The following is a 23853-nucleotide window of genomic DNA, read 5'->3' as shown; positions in this document are numbered from 1 at the left end:
CAACATCATTAATGTCTACTAATAATAAATGATGGGTACCTAGAGGTTCCAGGTTCAGAGGCAATATGCTACTGAGGAGAAGTTGCTGAGCAGCAGGAGGACAACCTGAGATGTTATGACTGCCCTCCTGTCTTGCTCACGGGCTTCCTGTAGGCATTGATGGGTCAATGTGGGAAACAGGATGTGAACTAGACGCACCATTAGTCTGAGCCATGGCCACTTTTTATATTTAACAATGACAACAAATATATCAAACTACATTGTTTCCTTCACATTATGTAACAGAGAAAAATTAAGTAAAAATTAAATCTAATGAGAAGAGCTCTACTGGATTGCACCAAAAGCCTAACCCAGGGGTCTGCAACCTGCGGCTCCGGAGCCGCATGTGGCTCTTTTACATCTTTGCCGCGGCTCCGGGGTGGATACTAGCGAGGGGAGGAGGCGCATTGTGCGCCCCAACACTCCTCACTGTGGCGGGCGCTGTACTGGCTGTGACGTCGCATGGGGGCGGTGCGTGCGTTAGTCATGCACCGTTCCAACGTCACCTTCCCGCCCGCTGTCAGATCGCGGCTCCAGAGATATATTTGTTTTAATTGTCGCAATGGTTTTGCGGCTCCCAGTTGTTGTTTTTTCTTCGGAAACGGGTCCAAGTGGCTCTTTTTGTCTTAAAGGTTGCAGACCCCTGGCCTAACCACAGACCCTACAATTACCCCCATTTTCCAGGGACAGTCCCAGATTTACAGAAGCCAGCCTGGCTTCTGATTTCATGGTTTTCCTTAGGACATTCCTATTTTCATCAGAGAAATAATAGACTCATAGAACCATATGTTGGAGGGTATGGGGTTATCCAACCCCCAAGCTGGCTGAAGGGAAGTTTTTATACATGTGGAAGCCGCCCAGAGTGGTTGGGGCAACCCAGTCAGATGGGCAGGGTATAAATAGTAAATAATAATAATAATAATAATAATAATAATAATAATGCCATCCCTATTTCATCAGAGAAATGTTGGAGGGCATGTAACCAGTCCCACATCCTATTTCCCTGGTGGACAGCCAGATGACCATTGGAAGTCCATGCGCAGCACATGAAGACATTTATCTAATCCCATTTAAAGGCTGCCTATGGTTACCATCAGCATATGAGGTAATTCCACAGTTTAACTATGTGATGTGTGAAGAGGTGTTTCAGTTTGTCTCTCCCACCACTCGGCTCCACTGGATACCGCCAGGGTCCACTGTAAACATCTATCAAGATTTATTTTTTTAAAAAAAGTTAAAACTTTTTTAAAAAATAATATTTTTTATTGATTTTCAAATACAACTTTATAAAACCATATCACAATTTTTCACACATTCTTCTTTTGGACTTCCCTCAGTTCCTCTGCCAATCTCCCGTTTTAATTTTTTTTGTTTGCGCATTCCCTAATTTTAATATTGCCTTTTAACAAACCCTCCCGAGTCCTGTTCCCTTTTTTACAATATTCCTCATACTTTCACAGAACTTCTTGAAAACCCACAAGCGTTGTCTGTTCATCACATGTACTTTTCAGATAATCTGCGAATTTCCCCCAGTCCTCGATGAACCTATGGTCTCGTAAATATCGAATCTTCCCAGTTCCTTTGTCAAGTTCTGCAAAGTCCATTAATTTCATTCTCCATTCTTCAACCGTCGGTAATTCTTCCTGTTTCCATTTTTGGGCCAGTAGTATTCTCGCCACTGTTACTGCGTATTGGAAAAGTTTACAGTCCTTTCTGTTTATTTCATTTCCTACTATTCCTAATAGAAAAGCCTCTGGTTTCTTAACAAATGTATATTTCAACATCTTTTTCAATTCATTATATATCATTTCCCAGAAGCCTTTCACCTTCTTACATTCCCACCACATATGACAAAATGTCCCTTCTTTTTCTTTACATTTCCAACACTTATTACATGTTTTATACATTTTTGCAAGTTTTACAGGTGTAATATACCATCTATATACCATTTTCATAACATTTTCCTTTAACGCAGTACATGCCGTAAATTTTAACCTTTCATTCCAGAGTTTTGTCCAATCATTAAGTTGTATATTATATCCAAAGTCTCTGGCCCAATGTACCATAACAAAAGTTAAAACTTGTTAAAGTTGCATTGAGACCTGATAATTTAGCTTTTCTAAGCATTTTGAGATATTAATCATTCATCAGATCAATCCAATTCTAATTTAGAGTTCTTACTATTGTACTGTAAAAATCTATCAAGGTGTTTCATCCTTTTACAATATTTATTTCTCTCACCCTAACAGAATACATCAGCTTAATATCCAAGAGCATCTCCTGACTTCCCACTTAATAACCAATGGCGCCTCTGTTCTTTTACTGGGCCGTGAGGACCCTTGCCACCATGAATAATAATAGATTCACTCCGTTTCTTGTTCTTAACACCAAGCTTGAGTGAGAGTACCTCAGTCAATTGAGTCAAAACTAGTCCCTGTCCTATCCCCAGTTTCCAGCACCAAGTGTCCCCATGGGTCAAAGGGCACATAGGTTGCTCGGCAAAGGGAATGGAATCCTTTTTGGAATCGCTGCTTCTCTGCATGCCTTCTCCCCACCCCTTTTAAAAATAATTTTTATTGATTTTCTTTTCTCATAACAAATATCCAATATCATTACTTAACATTCATTTTCCAACCCCCCCCCCCCCCGTGACTTCCCCCAACTTCCATTTCTGGTTTATTACATCAAATGTTACATTCTGCTGTTTGTACATAATACTATGTTAAAGGTAAAGGTAAAGGTACCCCTGCCCGTACGGGCCAGTCTTGACAGACTCTGGGGTTGTGCGCCCATCTCACTTAAGAGGCCGGGGGCCAGCGCTGTCCGAAGACACTTCCGGGTCACGTGGCCAGCGTGACAAAGCTGCATCTGGCGAGCCAGCGCAGCACACGGAATGCCGTTTACCTTCCCGCTAGTAAGCGGTCCCTATTTATCTACTTGCACCCGAAGGTGCTTTCGAAATGCTAGGTTGGCAGGCGCTGGGACCGAACGACGGGAGCGCACCCTGCCGCGGGGATTCGAACCGCCGACCTTTCGATCGGCAAGTCCTAGGCGCTGAGGCTTTAACCCACAGCGCCACCCGCGTCCCCAATACTATGTTATCACCTGTTATATTTCTTGTTCTCTGTAAATAAAATTACAAATGTTTATTTAAATCCTGCCAACGAGTCCATTTTTTTTGTTTCTGCAAATACTGTAAGTTGTAAAAGGTTCCCATTCTTTTCCAAAGTGACTATTGTCCTTTTCACACAGTTTATCCGTTAACTTTGCTAACTCTGCATAGTTCATCAGCTTTTCTTGATATTTTTTTTTTTGATGGTATTTCTCCAGTCTTCCAATTCTGTACTATTAAAATTCTTGCTGCTGTTGTAGCATACATAAATAATGTCCAATTTTCTTTCGGCAATTCTTGTCCTAAAATACCCAACAGAAAGGCTTCCAGTTTTTAAACAAAGGTTATTTTAAACATTTTTTTCAGTTCATTGTATATCATTTCCCAATTTTTTTATGATCTTGCAATCCCACCACATATGGTAAAATGTACCTTCCCCGTCTTTACATCTCTACATGCCTTCTTGATGTTGATGCTGCACTTACCGTATTTTTTGCCCCATAGGGCGCACCTAGTTTTTTTTTGGGGGGGGGGGAAATAAAGGGGAAAAAATTATTTCCCCCCCAGGTGCGGGGCTGGGGCGGGGGAAGCCCGAGCTTCCCCCGACCCCAGCCCCCAGAACAGGCTGCTATCTGCTAGCCGTGGGAGAGCTGCGCGAAGTCACGCAGCCCTCCCACGGTTTGCAGAGAGCTGTGCTAAGCCTGAAGCCTGGGGGGGAGGGCGCTGAGCTCAGCGCCCCTCCAGGCTTCAGGTGCAGGCACCTCTCCCCAAGCTGTGGGAGAGCCGCTCGACTTTGTGCAGCCCTCCCACGGCTTGCAGAGAGCTGCGCTAAGCCTGAAGCCTGGGGGCGCTGAGCTCAGCGCGCCCCCAGGCTTTGGGTGCAGGCACCTCTCCCCAAAGTCGTGCAGCTCTCCCAAGGTTTGCAGATAGCTTCCTGAAGCCTGGAGAGCGAGAGGGGTCAGTGCACACCTACCCCTCTCGCTCTCCAGGCTTCAGCGAAAGCCTGCATTTGCCCCATAGGACGCACACACATTTCCCCTTCATTTTTGGAGAGGAAAAAGTGCGTCCTATAGGGCGAAAAATATGGTATTTGGCCAGAAGCAGGGCACCACCTCATCTAACCTGGTCTCCACGGTGCAGCAGTCTGACACCCTAGTCCAAGATCAAATCATGAATCATAGCAATTTTATGTGAAATCAGTCTAGAATGAAACAGCAACAGCCTACGACTGGTAGGAGATGATGGGATAACTTGAATACAATGAGTTGGAACAAGAGCTAGCTCCCTTCTCCTATCCTGCTCCCATTTATTACCAAGGACAGACCTCTCCAGTTCCTCATTCATGGGCAAATAAAGGCATCCTGCTTCTGTAAATCGCTTTGTGGTTTTTAAATTTTATGAAATAAATAAATAAAATAAATACTGATCTATATATAAAGGAGTTTCTCATTAAGTCCCAGTAACTCTGAGTAGGGCTTTTTGTTCGCTTCCCCCTCTCTTTTATTTTGCTTTTTTGGTCAAACAGCACCTACCTGCCTTTGGGAAACAATTGACAAGCTTCATAACTGGATGAAAAGGTCTTTGCTTTCAATGCTGATTTTGTATTTAAATTATATATATATATGTTTTCGAGGTTACCAGCATGAGTTTCACCAAACTGCGGGAGGTAGTGGAGGACAGAGGTGCCTGGCGTGCTCTGGTCCATGGGGTCACGAAGAGTCGGACACGACTAAACGACTAAACAACAACATATATATATATATATATATAACCCCCCCCCCTTTTTAAAAGCTGCTTCATGTGTTTATAAATCACCTTGGGATACGTGCAAATGCCAAAATAAATTAAACACCACTGTGGGTAAAAGCCTCAGCGCCTAGGACTTGCCGATCAAAAGGTCGGCGGTTTGAATCCCCGCGGCGGGGTGCGCTCCCGCCGCTCAGTCCCAGCGCCTGCCAACCTAGCAGTTCGAAAGCACTCCTGGGTGCAAGTAGATAAATAGGGACCGCTTACCAGCGGGAAGGTAAACGGCGTTCCGTGTGCTGCGCTGGCTCGCCAGATGCAGCTTGTCACGCTGGCCACGTGACCCGGAAGTGTCTCCGGACAGCGCTGGCCCCCGGCCTCTAGAGTGAGATGGGCGCACAACCCTAGAGTCTGGCAAGACTGGCCCATATGGGCAGGGGTACCTTTACCTTTACCTTTAAATCACTTAGGAAATGCTATTTGACAGCTTTACTAAAAACCCCTAAACTTAAGCAAACTGTTCAGATTTCTGACTAGATTTATTAAAATAGAAAAAAGGGAAGGTACAGGACGCTGTCATGCTACATACTGTGGCCATCAAGCATGATAAGCCTGTTCAGATGGATCAGCAGGGGAGCAGGTTTCATGGGAAAGGAGATAAGGTGACAGATAAGTTAGCCGTGGTTCTCGCATTGCAAGAGGCTGGAATACCCTTGGGAGTATCTTCCAACTCAACGTTTCTATGATTTTATGAGGACTGAGGATAATTAACAAAGGCCTTCCTGCTGCAGCCCTTTGTGCCCCAGCTTTAGTCTGCAACTGGGAAGAAAAAAAAATAGCAGAAATCGGCACCTTCTCTGCTTGGTGCTCATGATGCATTAGGGAACCAACACAAGGGTTAAAAGGAGTTTCTGTGACTACGCATCAATAGCTAAAACTTTTAGAGAAAATGTAAAACCAGTATTAAAATATTATGTACTAATGTATAGTTGGTGGCGCTGTGGTCTAAACCACATAGCCTAGGGCTTGCCGATCAGAAGGTCGGTGGTTCTAATCCCTGCGACGGGGTGAGCTCCTGTTGCTCGGTCCCTGCTCACCTAGCAATTTGAAAGCACGCCAGTACAAGTAGATAAATAGGTACTGCTCCGGCGGGAAGGTAAACAGCGTTTCCGTGTGCTGCTCTGGTTCGCCAGAAGAGGCTTAGTCATGCTGGCCACATGACCTGGAAGCTGTCTGCGGACAAACGTCGGCTCGGCTCCCTCGGCCTATAGAGCGAGATGAGCGCACAACCCCAGAGTCGTCTGCAGCTGGACCTAATGGTCAAGGGTTACCTTTATTTATTTATTTATTTATTTATTTATTTATTTATTTATACCTTTTTATAGTTGCAAAATAATAGCAATAATGAAGTAATTGTTGGAGCTGCAACCTTTTTTGACCTGTTACAAAAATAGCTACTTTCACTTATTAAAAATTTCACAGCTGAGCTTAGTCGCATAGCATTTTGAAACAACAGATAGCACTTAACCTAAAAATATCAAGCTTCTGTGCATTTATGACCTAAGATGTTTGAAATGGGTTTAATTACTTAAGAGGCTATATAACGGATAATGGATCTCATCAAAAAAGACGCCTGCTGATGGAGTCAAAGGAAGTTCATAGGAATCCATGTTCAGTCACAAACAAGAATGACTAATACTGTAGAGTGCATTTTCCATGTTGTTGAATAACATTTGCTTATTTTTAGATCAAATAACTAATATTTGTATAATTCTACTTGCATGATTTTACCCACAGTGCTCTTGATTTTTCTTTGAGCTTCAGAACTTTGGCTTGGAGTAAATCTTTTGGAGTGTAGCATCAGAAAAGGTACAGTGTCAATGAATGCACACTGCCAACAAATTCCTGCTGAGTGTTTTACTCATATTCAGCTGAGCACAAGTAGAGATGATGCATATATAAAATCTACATGATTTATGTAAATTCTAAATTCCACTCCAAATGTCAAAGCAGCGAAGCACACATGCACAACCCCAAAAAATCAACAATCCACAAAACTAATCGAAATATATTGAGACTAGGACTTTGAGAGTTAATTCTAATATTAAGCTTTGTAGAGTTACTGACCTAATCACCTATTAAGAGTCTCTCCCCCCCAATACATTTTTTTAAATGAGATACTTCTCCAGTCAGTAGCTGGTTGTTGCCTTTTCATATCTGATTTTTTTAATAGCTTGATCACTATTAAGCAGGTGAGATGCCAGCTTGCAGTCAGGCAAGCTTGTTAATTTTCCTTAAGGAATATTTTTATATTTGTGGGGATTGCAATTTTACTGGAAACAGCAAATATTATATCATAGCAGACTTCCACTTTTTAGATGTAAGAAAAGCAAATACTTTCCATTCTTATCAACATTGCTTGCAAATATTCTCCTGCCATTAGAAGTTATTATCAAAGTGATTTGTTGTGAACTCCTTATTTTCCACCCTCTTACTCCAGCTCCTCCCACTTTTAAAAGGTGGAATGACACAAATGACCAGGCAGAGCAGTGGATAGTGGAAGTCTGTCAAAATCCTCCTGCTGCACACACTACTTTTCCAAGGCTGAGGAGCTTTTGCAGTGTGCTCTAATATTATCAAATAGGTATGTAATATTGTACTTTGCCTTCAGCTTCTTAGTAGTTATCCTTAGTTACTGCTGAACATTTCCTTTAATATCTGTGTTAATAAGCTTTTGTAGCCTGTTGTGCACTTCCATTTATGTTTAGTTAGGAACAAAACATTATGGTTACTAAATACTGGCAAATATTAGGGGAAAAACTGTACTCCCCTGTCTGGGGAGTGCTGCTGAGATACATTTATTTTCAGAGTATATCTGGCATTTTATAGTGATACTACTCAGCCGTATAAATCCTTGTAAACAGCTATGGCATGGGCTTGAGGTTGCCACTCTGTTCATTCACAAAACTTTTCCAGCTCTCTATAATACATTTGTCTTTAAATAATTCATGTGGATAGTGAAATTATTTAAATCCTTTTGAGCTTTGAATGAATAATGAATCGTCTTCACATCCAGCTTAACTGAAGTACTGTCCACAGTTTCTTTTTCTTTTTTGGGTGTTAAGGCTATTAAATAAACCAGGCGGTGAAGCTAGTAATTATGACAGAAACAGACCAACAAATAATGTATGGACACTTTATCTAGAATAGTCATACTATGAAACACTATGGTGGTAATTTTAAAAATAAAATGATGGAATAATTTGCTTTCCTGACTATGAGTGCAAATCCATTGTGTCAAGTCTATTGATTGTGGTCAGAATTCAGGAATATTTATAATTTAGGTGCAGGCAAACACAACTGGCTGTTTGGAATTTGTATTTTCCAAATGACCTATTTCCTCACTTGCTGAAACTGAATCTAAATCTTGGGACTGGAATTTCATTAGAAGCATAGAAGCAATATTTTACATGTATTTCTTAAATCCAAATGTGTTAAGCAGCCCTAAGCTCAAAATGCCCTGTAGATTTGAAAATTCTGGTAATCTTTTTGGAAGCCCATCAAAATTATTTTTATTCAGCTCCTGGATTGGGATCCTCTGCACAGGATTAAGGCCTGACCTAAGGTGAGTTGCAGTAGTAGCACTACCACCAGGTAAATTCATGACAAAAAGAAAAATATATAACTTGGGCCACATGTGGGTCCTGGGTCAAAAAAGGGTGGACTCTACTCCCACCTAGAATGATTTGTTACCGTTTTTGGGGGTGGGGGGGGGTGATTTTCAGTTGGTTGAAATATGAAGGGTGAATATTTATTTCTGTTATTCAATAGCGTGCCTGTGCTTTCATCACTGAAATGTTCACTGCTGTGAGATATTGTTGTGTGGGTGCTAGTGCAGCTTATACTTATTATAGCAAAGAGTTCTCCCTATTTTGAAATTCAGTAGTTCTCATGGGGTGTGTGCAAATGTATGCAGGCATTCCTACTGTTGAGTGAGCTCAGTTGTCCCCCAATTTTGGTGCTTGCCTTGGAGTCGTATTCTGATTCCTTCTTCTTTCCTCTGCAAGTAGACAGTCTGTCATTAAAAAATAATAATCAAACACATTGCGATTTTATCCAAATAAATATTAATCAATATTTTTTTTGCTTGCTTATTTGTTTAAACTGTCCTTTGCTGAAAACTAGCAGAACCATGTTCATTCATTCATTCATTCATTTATTCATTCATTCAGAAGTTTTCTTTGCCTGCTCTTCATGAAATGATTGCAGGGTGAGTTATGTTGTTGTTGTTTAGTCGTTTAGTCGTGTCCGACTCTTCGTGACCCCATGGACCAGAGCATGCCAGGCACTTCTGTCTTCCACCGCCTCCCGCAGTTTGGTCAGGCTCATGTTTGTAGCTTCGAGAACACTATCCAACCATCTCATCCTCTGTCGTCCCCTTCTCCTGATCTTTCCCAACATCAGGGTCTTTTCCAGGGAGCCTTCTCTTCTCATGAGGTGGCCAAAGTATTGGAGCCTCAACTTCACGATCTGTCCTTCCAGTGAGCACTCAGGTCTGATTTCCTTAAGAATGGATGCGTTTGATCTTCTTGCAGTCCATGGGACTCTCAAGAGTCTCCTCCAGCACCATAATTCAAAAGCATCAATTCTTCGTGATTCGATAGTAGTATTATTTAAAACAGAAACAACAAGCCAGGAAAAATGAGATCAAGTAAAATAATCCAGAATAAAAAACATAAAAGCACAAACAGTTACAGTAGTGAACTTGCAACCTGGGCAAAAAAGTTTTAATCTGGTGCCAGAATGTCCATACGGTAAGTGCTGCCTTGCAGGTGCCAAGCAGGTGCCATCACGCTGATAAGAACAGATACTACACTTGATCTTAGCCAAAAGGCCGAGAAGCGATGAATACACAGGATGAGACAGTTAAATCTGCCATGATAAAATGGGCACAGGATGTGGGACATAACATTATGTTTGAAGACTGGGAAAGGTTATGGAACACCGGAATAAAATTCACGGCATGTACTGCCCTGAAAGAAAACATTATGAAAATGATATACCGGTGGTACATGACCCCAGTCAAGTTAGCTAAGATATATCACCTGTCTGACAATAAATGTTGGAAATGTAAGGAGGCAGAAGGGACATTTTTTCATCTCTGGTGGACCTGCCCAAAAGTGAAGGCCTTCTGGGAAATGATTTATAATGAATTGAAAAAGGTATTTAGGTATACCTTCCCTAAGAATCCAGAGGCCTTCCTGCTGGGCATGGTAGACCAGAAAGTGTCAAAGAAAGATAGAACGTTGTTTATGTATGCCAGCACAGCAGCAAGAATACTCATCGCAAAGAACTGGAAGACACAAGATTTACCCACGTTGGAGGAATGGCAGACGCAGTTGATGGACTACATGGAGTTAGCTGAAATGACCGGCAGAATCCGAGATTTGGAGGAGGAATCGGTTGAGGCGGATTGGAAAAAATTTAAAGACTATTTGCAAAAATATTATAAGTTGTATGAATCCTAAGACAGTGCATGTTATTGGAAATGTTATGCTTTAGCAAATATGATAAAGTAAATGGCAAAATAGGTGATAAAAGAGAAAAGAGGACAAGGTGAACCAAACATATTATGTTCATTTTAAAGATATCAAATTTGAGATACAATATATTGAATATGGATACATAATAATTGAAAGTTGTAACAAGGTTTGAAATAAGGTAACAAATTGCTGACATTGATATTACAAAGAATGCAGATTTGGAAGGTGTGAGGAAGTACAATGGTTTTTTCTTTCTTTTTTTCTTTCTTTTTCTTTTGTTAAGAAAAATCAAAAAATTGTTTCTTGTATTTGACCTATTTTGTATTGGAATGTTCAAAATTATGAAAAGAAACGCAATAAAAAATTTATTAAAAAAAAAAAAAAGCAGGTGCCATCACGGAGGTGATCCTGTCCCATGTGACCGGCCAATATACTTCCCCTGGTAATGGGACAGAAAGAAAGGCCTCCCCAACATTCAAGTCTTAGGCAGGCTGATACAGTTCTCCTAGAATCAGTACTGCAGGGAATATTGCACATCTGATCAAAATGACGTATGTCTGTACTGACTCAGTTATAGAAAGTAGACCTGCTGTGAGTATACATCCTAAGTTACTGTAAAGCTCTTCAACCGTTCTAGCAGCTTTAATATATACTTATGTTATCAATGTATCCACTGTGACACTGGCCCTTAGGAATGGCACCCATACGGAAAAGATCTCCCCCCTTCTCTCTGCTTCAACACCATCAACAGTGTTCTGTATCAAATCCTCCAGGCGACACTAGTGTTGCTATGGAAATGCTCATCTGAATCCCCCCTTTGCAGTAATTCAGAGTGAAATCCATTGTAGAGCATAATTGACTGCTACACAGGAGATAGTCAAGTTGTAGTGCCATGTTTTGATGGATTTTTAGTGCTGTAGCCAAGTAGAAAGGACTGGTGCCATCAACTGGAAGATGCTTGTGTGAGCCAAATCTCAGAGGGTTCTGCTAGGGATATGGAGCACACAGGACAAATTGGTACATAATTACAATAGGTTGACCCCCCCCCCATGGCGTTGCTATGAAACGTAGTGATTTCACAGTGATGGCACCCAGCGGTATCATTTCATGTACATTGGTAAGTGCTGTTGTTAAAATGCTGGAGAATGGAAATAGCTTAGACGTTTCAAGGGTGTCCTTTTTTGGTGTGTACAAATAGTTCCAGAAAAGGAGAGAGACAGAGAGGTTTTTGTGGTCTCTGTTGATAGCTGAAGAGAAGTGAGATACAGTGTTTTGATGCATCAGACTATCAAAGCAGTCTGACAAAGCAGCTATTTGTAAAGAGAGGTGAGACTGGAGTAGGATTTGAAGGAAATGAAGTTATTCAATATTTAAAAGGTGGTCTGTTCGCATCATGAAATGTCTGTTTTGCTTTTGAGCAAAATACTGCGTGTTGTAGTGAGTCAGAAAGAAGACCAAATACTTCAAAAAGTCTATTATTGAATTGATAGATTTATAGTGAGAGACACAGCATGTTGGATAAACCCAGAAACAAGGGCATACCTCAAGACCAAGTTAAATAATTATTTTAGGGGTATCATTAATTGATGCTGACTTTATGAAATCAGATACCCATGTGTCCCTATTTTCCAGGGACACCCTGAATTTAATAAAGCCATCCCAGTTTTTTATTTGATCCCAGAAGGTCCCGCTTTTCCTTAGGACGTCCCTATTTTCATTGAAGAAATGTTGGAAACCCATAGTAAACTGTTCAAACCCAGTACAGATCAGTTCTAAGTACAGTGGACCTCGGGTTAAGAACTTAAATCGTTCCGGAGGTCCATTCTTAACCTGAAACTGTTCTTAACCTGATGTACCACTTTAGCAAATGGGGCCTCTCACTGCCGCCGCACGATTTCTGTTCTCATCCTGAAGCAAAGTTCTTCACCTGAGGTACTATTTCTGGGTTAGTGGAGTCTGTAACCTGAAGCGTCTGTAACCTGAAGCGTCTGTAACCCAAGGTAAAGGTAAAGGGACCCCTGACCACTAGGTCCAGCCGCGGACGACTCTGGGGTTGCAGCGCTCATCTCGCTTTATTGGCTGAGGGAGCCGGCGTACAGCTTCCGGGTCATGTGGCCAGCAGGACTAAGCCGCTTCTGGCGAACCAGAGCAGTGCATGGAAACGCTGTTTACCTTCCCGCCGGAGCGGTACCTATTTATCTACTTGCACTTTGATGTGCTTTCGAACTGCTAGGTTGGCAGGAGCAGGGACCGAGCAACGGGAGCTCACCCCGTCATGGGGTTTCAAACTGCTGACCTTCTGATCAGCAAGTCCTAGGCTCTGTGGTTTAACCCATAGCGCCACCTGCGTCCCTGTAACCCGAGGTACCACTGTATAAAGCAGAGGTGAAGGTGCACTTTAAGGTACACACAGAGGAAAATCTGGAACCTTGCCCCACCAGTCCATTTTCCTCCCACAACCTTTCTCCCCAGGCTCTTTTCTTCCACTTCCCTCCTCTAGTCAGCTGTGACTCCAGTTCTGGGGGCCATTATGGGAGAAAGAAGAGCAGGCAGCCGAGGTCCAGCAGTCTCTGCTCCAACAGGTCCATTTCCTGCTTCCACTTTGCATATGAAGGGGGCAGATCCTCGCACAGAGCTACTGCCATCACATGTGTTTTAAGTCTCAGGCACACTTTGTCACTGAACTAGAATATTGTTTATACTTTCCAGATCCATTTACCTTTTCCTGCTCCTGGTGGGTTTCCATTGAAAAAAATGCTTTCACATTTTTCAAGTGTACAATTATTATTTTTATTGCATTATTTATCCATCAAATATTCTACCTGAGACCCTGTATTTCAGTATCATTCATAGCAAAATGGTATAAAGAGAAGTACCCATCAGGGAAAAATGCAAAATGCCCAGGTAGCAGACAGGAATATGAGAATATGATCTTTAGGGATGGTCTTTGCCAACTGAGAAAGAAGCATGAAGAGAAATTCAAGAAAGGGAAGGGAAGCAGGTCATACTTGAAATAGAGGGAAGCAAAGTGGAAGCAGTACTCAGACCCCTCCTTGCCCCTTCTCATTACAATGCTGAATATGCCGTGGACCCCCCCCCCCATTCTAGTATGTGTTGACTGTTTTTTGTAGGGTGTGGGGCTCCCACAAATCTATCTATCTATCTATCTATCTATCTATCTATCTATCTATCTATCTATCTCTATCATCTATCATCTATCATCTATCATCTATCATCTATCATCTATCATCTATCTATCTATCTATCTATCTATCATCTATCATCTATCATCTATCTGTCTGTCTGTCTCTCTCCGGAAATGTAATGATATGATGCTGTTTAACTGAAATATGAATAGCAACACTTAGAGTTTGTATAATAACTATGAGTGCACAAATAATAATAATAATAATAATAATAATAATAATAATAATGTGTGTGTGTGTGTATTATTACACCTAGGGGAAGTGAGGTTCAGAAAGTGTAGCTTGCCTAAGGCTGTCTAGTGAATTCACGAGTAAGGGGAGGTCTGAACCATAGTCTTCCTAATTTGCTGCTTTTAGCTACTCTCCTATATCCTCATAGGGGATGTTAACTTTACTCACTGTTTCAAAATGCATTTCCTCACACATTCAAGGCTAATTCAACAAACCCAAATGCTAATGTCAACAGTTGCAGTGGTGTGTGTTCATAGAATTGTAGAGTTGGACGGGACCCCACGGTCATCTAGACCAACCCCCTGCAATACAGGAATCTCATCCGTGACAGAAGGACACCCAACCTCTGCTTAAAAACCTCCAATGAAGGAGAGTCTTCCATCTTCTGAGGGAGTCAATTTTGCTGTCAAACAGCTCTTTCTGGCAGAAAGTTCTTCCTGGTGTTTAGTTGGAATCTCAGTCCTTACAACTTGAATTCATTGGTTTGGCTCCTAGCCTCCACAGCAGGAGAAAACAGACTTGTTCCATCTTCCATTTGACAGCCATGTTGCTAACACTTGGTTAAATAGTCCCTTTATGTGTAATTCCTAGTACCTTTTCTTCTCCTCCTCCTCCTTTTTATGGGTGTCTGCATAACCCTCTTCATCAGAGAGAAACCTTCCCTTTATAGTTTTCAGTGAATGCTGAACATGCATCTTTTCCCCCTGGCCTTTGATGCATGAAGTGTGTTTTTGGGACCCACCTGATACCTGTGGCTGTCATTTGTTTAAACTGCTTTCAATACTGAATTTTACCTTGTTACCCTAGGACCTGCTGTTGAAGGGCAGGTAATAAATTTAATCACCTCCATCACTGTCCTATCCAATAAAATATACCTCAGTGTGGAGGTTACTGTATTCAGTAGGGGATGTGTGTCTGAATAGTGGTGACATGTTTGCAGAGCATTGGACTGAAAAATGAATGAACCACAATGTGTCCCAACTACATTGGGTCTTTTAGGCTGTAATATGCTGCTGTGCTCAGAGATCACTAAGCATTTCTGTCTGCGAAGGAAGCTATGGGCAGTTTGAAGTAGCAGAACCTTTATTGAAAATAAAATGAAGAGACCGAAACACTTCTATAAGAAATGGGTGGGACCCTAGAGCAGTGTTTCCCAACCTTGGGCCTCCAGCTGTTTTGGACTACAACTCCCATCATCCCTCGCTAGCAAGACCAGTGGTCAGGGATGATGGGAATTGTAGTTCAAAAACAGCTGGAGGCCCAAGGTTGGGAAACACTGCCCTAGAGGATAAGGTAGTGGCTGAAAACCTTTGTGGATGGCATGCAGAGAATCCACACATCACGGTACACTTTCCAAACCTTTATGTGGAACTCACTGTCATGATTATTAAAAAGAAAACTAATAGCAAATGAAATCACATTAAGCTATTTTTTGAAAATGACTGTTTGAATCCCAAAATTCCATTTAAAATGTAAGAGATATCACTTTGGTTCTCTCCTTGGGCAGATGGTGTTACTCAGATTTTGAAGATACCATGAGAAGTCGAAGGAATGGTACCTTGGAGAGCTCAAAAAGTCTTTATTCCAGTATTTCTCGTAGCACAGATCTATCATACAGCGAGATTGTAAGTAGGATTCTATTCAACTTATATTTGTAAAATTCTCCTAGGCTCATTAGCTGATTGATGCAAAGTGTGACTGTGCTGTGTATGGAGAAAGCATATACTTGATGATGAACTTTCTTTGTTTATTAGTGGTCAGTTTCTGGGATTTACAGAGCTTGTCTACTTTTAAATTTACTGTGAGTATTGTGTAAAAGCTGACAGCGAATAGTTCAAGATACTGTAGGCAAGTAATCAGCTACAGCTGAGACAAAAGTCCAGAGTTGACCTCATGCTTAGCCATCATTGTATGTGTAGAGCTGGTATCATCTTATGCCCTTGTTACCATTTTCTTTGGTATAACATGTGACTGTCCATTGGTTTCAATGTGTCTACTCTGATGCTCTGACTATGAATTAGTTGGATTGCTCCCTTTATGTTTTGATTTTCCCTTTGTGAAACTCAGCAAATTTCAAGTTTTGAACTAATGAACCTTTACTTAACAGAGGACAAGGTTTGGTTTAGTTGTTAGTCGTGGAGGATGAAGTATGGTCTGTCATATCCCATTCTTAGTAGCAGGTTGCATGTGGGAAGAGTTGGCACAGATTTGAAAAGGGTCAGATTGTTGATGGATGGAGGGAGGGAGGGAAGGAAGGAAGGAAGAGAGTGAGAGAGGAAAGAACAAGAGTAGCAGTTCGCCTGTGAATGTGCACAGATTCTTGGATGAAAAGGGTCCCTCACCAGTGATCTAAATGAATAAATGAACTGCCCTGAGACCCCCAGGTATAGGGTGGTATATAAATTCAATTCACAACAACAGCAACAGCAGCAGCAACAGCAACAACAACAACAACAACAACAGTTTCACCAGCCATATTCCATGTCTTCTGAAATCCTGGCCTTACCTTTTTTTCAATCATTAAATGACCCAAGGTAGTCCCTTCCTGGGTTTCTTGCTCACAGATGCTGACAAGTACATCTAGAGAGCAGTTTTCCAGAACTTAACAGTACAGTTTGTGCAAATCTACCAATCAGTCTCACAAGTCATTTGTGAGTTATCAGACTAGCAAGCTGTATACTGTCTGAAAGGAGGAGCCCTTGATCAGTATATTTTCTTTGACAAGTAGGGTTGGAATCCCCTGCTAAACATCTTCCAAGATGCCCACTCACACCACAAAGAACTCATAACCCACCTACTCTCAGCAGCCAGAAGCATCATAGCCAGACACTGGAGAGAGCTGTCAGGAGTAAGCATGGATCAATGGTACTAAGTGTTACGATATAGAAGCAATGCACCTGCGAGCTGCTGGTAGCTTGAAAGCAAAACATAATGGGAATGTTGGGACTGTTCCGTGGGAAACAGAGGGACAGTCTATTCACAGTGTGAAGCACCGCAATTAGCTCAGAGTGTAATATGAGCTGTAAAGGAAGTACAGGAGGAGTTTCACTCTCGACTGTTGGAATTTGAAGAGAGCAGTCATGCTTTTTGTAACGCTGCAAAGACAGAAATAAAGGCATGTAAATACGTTTCTGTCTATCTCTTTCCCCTGCCAGGAGGGGCAGGAAAGAGGGGTGTATCCTTCTCACGCTGAGGAGGATCGCCTATCGCGACCTCTGCCTGGATCTTGCTGGGGAAATGCAGACAGGAAGGTCAACAGGAGATCAAGCCGAGTGCATGGGAGAGTTGCCAGTTTCTCATGATAAAGGCTTGATTCCCGACACTAAGTAGTATGGGAAACAGCTTTTCTAGAAAAATTAACCAATAAACTGAAACTGACATGGGGAAGAATAGAAGAAGACACCTTCACTCCAGTGTGGCTCCCCTTTATCACATACACAGCCCAACAAGACAACGACAAGAATCCGTCAACAGCATACGAATCAATCTGGCTAACCTGATCCAAACACCCCCCACTCACACACAAAAACAAATCTCACTACAGCTAACCAAAGACAACCAAAGACAGCCACCCCCTAGGCCACCCCCAACCTCTCACCACCAAGGAAATACAACTAGCGAAGAGTAAGAGAACTCACACAAGTGACACAAAACACACACTAAGGAGAAGAAGAATAGAAGCATGCCACCCGACCCCACCCCACTTGCCATGCCCCTCCCCCTCTGTTCTTCCTAACCTAACACTGTATGTAACACTGATGTCTCACAACAAATAATACTGACCTTTAGAAAGCACAACTTGAAAAAAGAGACAATGAATGTATTCTGTAAACTAAACAATCTTTAATAAAAATATATTTTTTAAAGTAGGGTTGCAATTATTTTACCCTGACCTTCAGGCAAGAATCTGAGTTCACAGTTCTTCTTTGGTTAATTCAAGAGAAGCACAGTTATCATTTTCTGTGGGGTTTATGTGATACTGTTATAATTATACTAGATATTGCAATTATCTGAGGTTCTGTGTTGGTTTTTCACACAGTACACCATATGTAGAATTATCATTGTGAACGTTTGAAACTGTTAAGTGTAAGCACCATTTGGTATTGATGGAGAGGCCTGGTTCTCACTGAAGGTCCTGTGAACAGTGGGGCAGAGTTGGAAGCCCAGCGCTGATCTGTCTACCCCACCATGTGTGAAATCCACACGCAAGCTGGAGTCATATTAAGTAGCTGTCTGTGTTTTGTTGCATTTATAGACAATTTCTATCCATGAACTTTTTAAAGGCTATCACCTTGGTTAAACTTAACAGTGAAGTGAATGGTTTTTTAAAAAATAGAATTATTTAAATAGTGTTTTCATTACAATTCTGTTCTGATGACCTTTTGCTCTTTGTGAAGTAAACATAGCTCTACCTTTGCTAATTACCTTTGTGGAGACAATGTATGTATGTATTTCAAAGAGTGTATTACACACGATGGCAATTCGTTGTTTGAGGAGTGTGCAATTGGATTTCACTCAACTCTTTTACATCTTGCTCCCATAGGACCTGGTGCACTTCATTCAAGAAAACTTTAAGAAGAGAGAGTGTGTCTTTTTCACTAAAGATACCAAGTCAATGTAAGCAAATGTTTATTGCCAAATTCTGAACAAGCTCCAGTGTAAACATTTACATAAAGCTACTCATTGAACACATTTGTAAGAAATGAATCCCAGCTGTTTCTGATTCTAGCACTTGCTACGTCTACTGGCAAGAAATCAGACCCTGCCAAACCAGATCTTTTGAAAAAGACTGAAGATCCCATTCTGATAAGCCACAACAACAACAACAATTTATTTATATCCCGCTCATCTGGCTGGGTTTCCCCAGCCACTCTGGGCGGCTTTCAACAAAATATTAAAAATACATTAAAACATTTAATACATTAAAAATTTCCCCAAACAGGGCTGCCTTCAGATGTCTTCTAAACGTCAGATAGACAGAACCTCGGCCCGGTTCCCTGTAACCTCGCTTCTTGCAATGAGGGAACTGCCAGAAGGCCGTTGGCACTGGACCTCAGTGTCCGGGCTGGATGATGGGGGTGGAGACACTCCTTTGGGTATACTGAGCTAAGGCCATTTAGGGCTTTAAAGGTCAGCACCAACACTTTGAATTGTGCTTGGAAACGTACTGGGAGCCAATGTAGGTCTTTTAAGACCGGTGTTATGTGGTCTCTGTGGCCGCTCCCAGTCTCCAGTCTGGCAACTGCATTCTGGATTAGTTGTAGTTTCCGGGTCACCTTCAAAGGTAGCCCCACATAGAACGCATTGCAATAGTCCAAGTGGGAATTAACTAGAGCATGCACCACTCTAGTGAGACAGTCTGCAGTCAGGTAGGGTTTCAATCTGCCTACCAGATGGAACTGGTAGACAGCTGCCCTGGACACAGAATTGACCTGCACCTCCATGGACAGCTGTGAGTCCAGAATGACTCCCAGGCTGCGCACCTTGTCCTTCACGGGCATAGTTACCCCATTCAGGACCAGGGAACCCCCCATCCACACCCTGTCACCCCAAAACAGTACTTCTGTCTTGTCAGGATTCAACCTCAATCCGTTAGCCACCATCCATCCTCCAACTGCCTCCAGGCACTCACACAGGACCTTCACCGCCTTCACTGGTTCTGATCTGAAAGAGAGGTAGAGCTGTGTATCATCTGCATACTGATGAACAGCCAGCCCAAACCCCCTGGTGATCTCTCCCAGTGGCTTCATGTAGATATTAAAAAGCATGGGGGAGAGGATGGAGTCCTGAGGCACCGCACAAGTGAGAGCCCAGGGGTCTGAACACTCATCCCCCAACACCACTTTCTGGACATGGCCCAGGAGGAAGGAGCGGAACCACTGTATAACAGTGCCCCCAGCTCCCAGCTTTAGATCAGGGGTAGTCAGCCCTCCAAGTATTGCTGGACTTAAACTCCCATCAAGGATGTTTGGAGTTTCAGCCCCACAAGAGCATCTGAAGGGCCACAGGCCAATGACCTTCCTTCTTTAATTGGCCAGCAGTTCTTGGCTTCTTATGTCCTTATCATTTAGATTTTTGAATTATTTCAGATAGCTGTTATGCTCCCTGTCAAAACGGAAACAAACAAAAACTTTGATGGTTAATTGTTATTTCTCTTCCCCAATATACATTTCTTGATAGTGACAATCTATGTAAATGTGGGTACGCGAAATCACAGCATGTAGAAGGGACTCAGATGAGCAACCATGAAAAATGGAATTATAAGAAGCACACTAAAGAATTCCCAACGGATGCCTTTGGCGATATTGAGTTTGAAAATTTGGGCAAAACAGGAAAAGTAAGTCAATTAAATGTCCTCTTCGTTTTTCTATAGGATTTTTGGTTGTCATCTTTTCTAAAGGATTAATTTCAAAAGACGAGAACGTTTTGGGGCTGAGAGTCTTATCTATTCTTTCTATCTAATTCTCTTGAGTCTGTGATTCTATGAAATTTATTAAGTCCCCCAAAAGTACTCAGTTTTTCAAAATAAAATTGCCAGGAAACTTATTAATTTTCTTTTTCCATTTGGATACATTCAGAGGGGAGTTTGTAGGTGCTGGGATAACTGTTGGCACCAAAGAAAGAATAGAGTAGATGTTTAAAACTAAGACAGAAGACTGAGGTAAAATCTCGGTGGAAGCATGAAGGGATAAATGCCAACCTGACTTTGAAGAGCTCTTAGAATGAATTGAGTTCAATGGGACTTATTGTCTGATAAGTGAGGTTAGGATTGCAGGCTTAGGCATTCATCATAAGTCACCAGGATAAGGATAAAATAAGACATCCAAGGTGAATAGGGCTGGTGCATCGATTAAGAATCCTTAAAATGAAATGCTGCACATCACAGAACCTTGCACAAGTTGGTGCCTTTTATGCAGCCAGCATCTCATTTACACCAGCTCTTGGCTGAAGAGCTTAAAGCAGACATGGCAACATCCCGAGCATCAGGCGAGTGAGAAGAGAAGGTCTGGACAAAATGAGGCATCTGCCTTTTGGCTTAAGTGGAATATTTTTCTTATTGTAAATATGATTTTCCTCCCTTTTAAGTATATTCGCCTCTCGTGTGACACAGACTCGGAAACACTCTACGACCTAATGACCCAGCACTGGCACCTGAAAACACCCAACCTCATCATCTCTGTCACGGGCGGAGCAAAAAACTTTGCCTTAAAGCCACGTATGCGTAAGATAGTCAGCAGGCTGATCTATATTGCACAATCTAAAGGTAAAACAACCAAGCCTTTCCTCCCAAAACACTTGCTTTATCGTAAGCAAAAATGAAAAATGAGCCTCAAGGCATGGGGGAAAGGAGGGACGGTGTCTGAAGCATAACCTGCTCTCAGTTCCGCATGTTTATTGCCACCCCAGCCTTTAGGAATTAATGGAATCAATTTCAAGCATTGCAGAAACTGACCACTGATCCTTCCCTTCCCCCTCTCACTCTGGATCCCTCCCAAGTAGATGAAAGCCGCATGGAGAGGGTGGGCTCCTACTTTGGGCCTCTCTGGCCCATTTCTCAACAACGTGCAGGACTCTTCTTGACTGGGACTGTCTTGCTGGGCAAGAAGGGCAACCTCTGTGCTCCTGCTGTGGCTCTCAGCCTCCAACCCTGTCCTGAAGGGCCTCCTTCTCCTGACCCACCTTGATCGCTCAAATGCCACAGCATCTCCCAGCTCATCCCTTCCCCAGACTGTTCCTCAGTGTCCCACTACCAGAATCCGGGGTCTAAATTGTCACCTCCTTTGTCCTCCCTGGGGGATTCTTGGGCAGGCAGCTCCCACCACTCTTCCTCATCCAGCCAGTCCCTGACACTCCTGCAGCCAGGCTGGTGCCAAAGGTAGCACTCTGCGTTCCTTTGCGTTCCACATCAGTGAGACCAAGAGGGGGGTCTTGACAAAAAAAAAATGGCCAGGATTTATGGAGGGGGCAGGACACCCACTTGTCATCATTCTTTGGCTCTGTCTAGCAGATTCCAAATGCTGTTTTAAAACAGTTGCTTTAAATTACTTTCTTTTGACCCCAAGCGCTCAGAAAAATCTGTCAAACTCTTCCTATAATTTCTATTTTTTAGTTAGGTATTTTTACTTATTTACTTGATTGGGGAGCAGCTGCCCCTCTGCCCTCCGGCTACAGTCATGTTATAGTGATACACACACACACACAAAATTCAGGGTATGGGAAGCTTCCTTAAATGTTTTAAAATCTATGAAACAGTTTACACATTCATCGTGACCCTGTTTGGCCTGGCTTTGCACTCTCAAACTACAGGGGCCTGGATATTCACTGGAGGAACGCATTATGGATTGATGAAGTATATTGGGGAAGTGGTGAGAGATAACACTATCAGCAGGAGCTCCGAAGAGAATGTCGTTGCTATTGGAATAGCTGCTTGGGGGATGGTTTCTAACCGTGAGAGTCTGATTAGAAACTGCAGTGCTGAGGTACTGAACTTGATTAACATCCTGCAGTTATGTTACATCTTTCCCAGATTCCAACTTGTATAAATGTAGCTTGTTGCTGTATAAATGAGGAGGTGGCTTCTTTACTTAAAGCACACCCTTATGTGCACTGATATCCTGGCTTATTCTTTTTGAAGCTTAAACAGTCCTGCATTTTGATATATTGTTGATGAAATAGCTAAAAGTGCATTCCAACCTTAATGCAAAATTTAGAAGGCAATTTAGTTAATTTTGTCTCTAGGAATTTGGAGAACACTGGGTAGATGTATACTTAGAAGAGAAGGGTGTAAAGTTTTAAACTGCCAGGGCAGCAGTGGGCCTAGAAAGGACACAACAAACATAGGTTCTTGGAGGTGGGTCAGACTAGACAATACAAAAATGAGAGAGGAAAGAGCGATGCGGGTGATGACCATGATTCACAAGAGGCTATTTACAAAGAGTGTGGAAATAGGTTGTAAATTTGCTATATGTACAGAAGAGTATTTCAAAGTTCTAAGAGGTAAAATGATAGGTGGCTAGAGGTATCCTGTTGCGCAACAACTGTAATCAGTTGGTGGAAGTAGCTTAATTTTTATTAATGTGGCTGTCTTTTCCAGATGTATTATTCCGCACCCTATATCATGGACGACCTCAAGAGGGACCCACTGTACTGTCTGGATAATAACCATACACATCTAATTCTGGTTGATAACGGAACTAATGGATACCCTGGCATAGAGGCCAAGCTACGAACCCAGTTAGAAAAATATATTTCAGAACGCATTATGCCAGGTCAGTTTCTAATGAGCATGAGGGTTGGTGCAATCCATTAAAGGAATATCTGAGGGCGAATGAACTGGTTGTAATTGTGAATTGTTTTAATTTGGGTTTCTTTCTTTCCTTGTTTAAATAACTTTTTATTGAGTTTTATAAACAAGGATAATAAGGATAATAAATACTACAAATAAGTAGAACAAGTCTTCTCATGCCATTTGTATGTCACAAAAATAGCACCATAAATTTGCAGTAATTTCTGCGACCTGGGTTCATTATTAGTGGTCAACTTATAGGTTCTTGGTTTTGAATTGGTTTAAACAAAAACAATAACAAAGGGCAAACAGGCTAGAAGAGACAACATTCAACACCTAATCAGGAGTGTTTTATTTGGTTTTATGGTAAAATACCTTCATAGAAGTTATACTTGAAAGGAAGTCTTGGAATATATTAAGTAAGTAAATAAATTAAAGTATCTTGGTAAAAGATTTTTTGCTGATTAAATCTATTAACCCAAAGCATTAATTTTATACTGTTTCTGGATGGAAATCATGGGAAATATTATTATTACTATTTATAAGGCCTAGTCAGTTTACATAACGAAACACAGAATAGCTTAAGGTAACCTGAGGTTGCTGCCTGGAGGAGCTTACAGAGGAAAAATAATGAAGAGAGGAGAAGGGAGGGATGGAGGGAGGAGAGGCAAGGTAAACAAGGCAAATATCCAA

General features: G+C 41.9%; 1 protein-coding gene and 1 pseudogene across 1 annotated transcript in view; one reads left to right on the top strand and one right to left on the bottom strand.

Moving 5' to 3' along the window:
* TRPM8 (transient receptor potential cation channel subfamily M member 8) overlaps positions 1–23853 on the top strand; it is a 77709-nt gene that overhangs the window by 16676 nt on the left and 37180 nt on the right. Inside the window, exons 2-8 of the mRNA XM_077918559.1 lie at positions 7395–7538; positions 15382–15499; positions 18418–18491; positions 20055–20211; positions 20961–21138; positions 22182–22354; positions 22969–23143. Coding sequence (XP_077774685.1) covers positions 15410–15499; positions 18418–18491; positions 20055–20211; positions 20961–21138; positions 22182–22354; positions 22969–23143 — 847 coding nt within the window. The 5' untranslated portion in view covers positions 7395–7538; positions 15382–15409. The remainder of the gene's footprint in view (positions 1–7394; positions 7539–15381; positions 15500–18417; positions 18492–20054; positions 20212–20960; positions 21139–22181; positions 22355–22968; positions 23144–23853) is intronic.
* On the bottom strand, positions 9630–9800 carry LOC144325716 (U2 spliceosomal RNA; annotated as a pseudogene).

This window comes from Podarcis muralis, chromosome 1 (assembly GCF_964188315.1).
Source record: "Podarcis muralis chromosome 1, rPodMur119.hap1.1, whole genome shotgun sequence".
Taxonomy (NCBI): domain Eukaryota; kingdom Metazoa; phylum Chordata; class Lepidosauria; order Squamata; family Lacertidae; genus Podarcis; species Podarcis muralis.
Note: the sequence above shows the minus strand (reverse complement) of the source record. Positions and strands in the feature narration are given on the sequence as shown.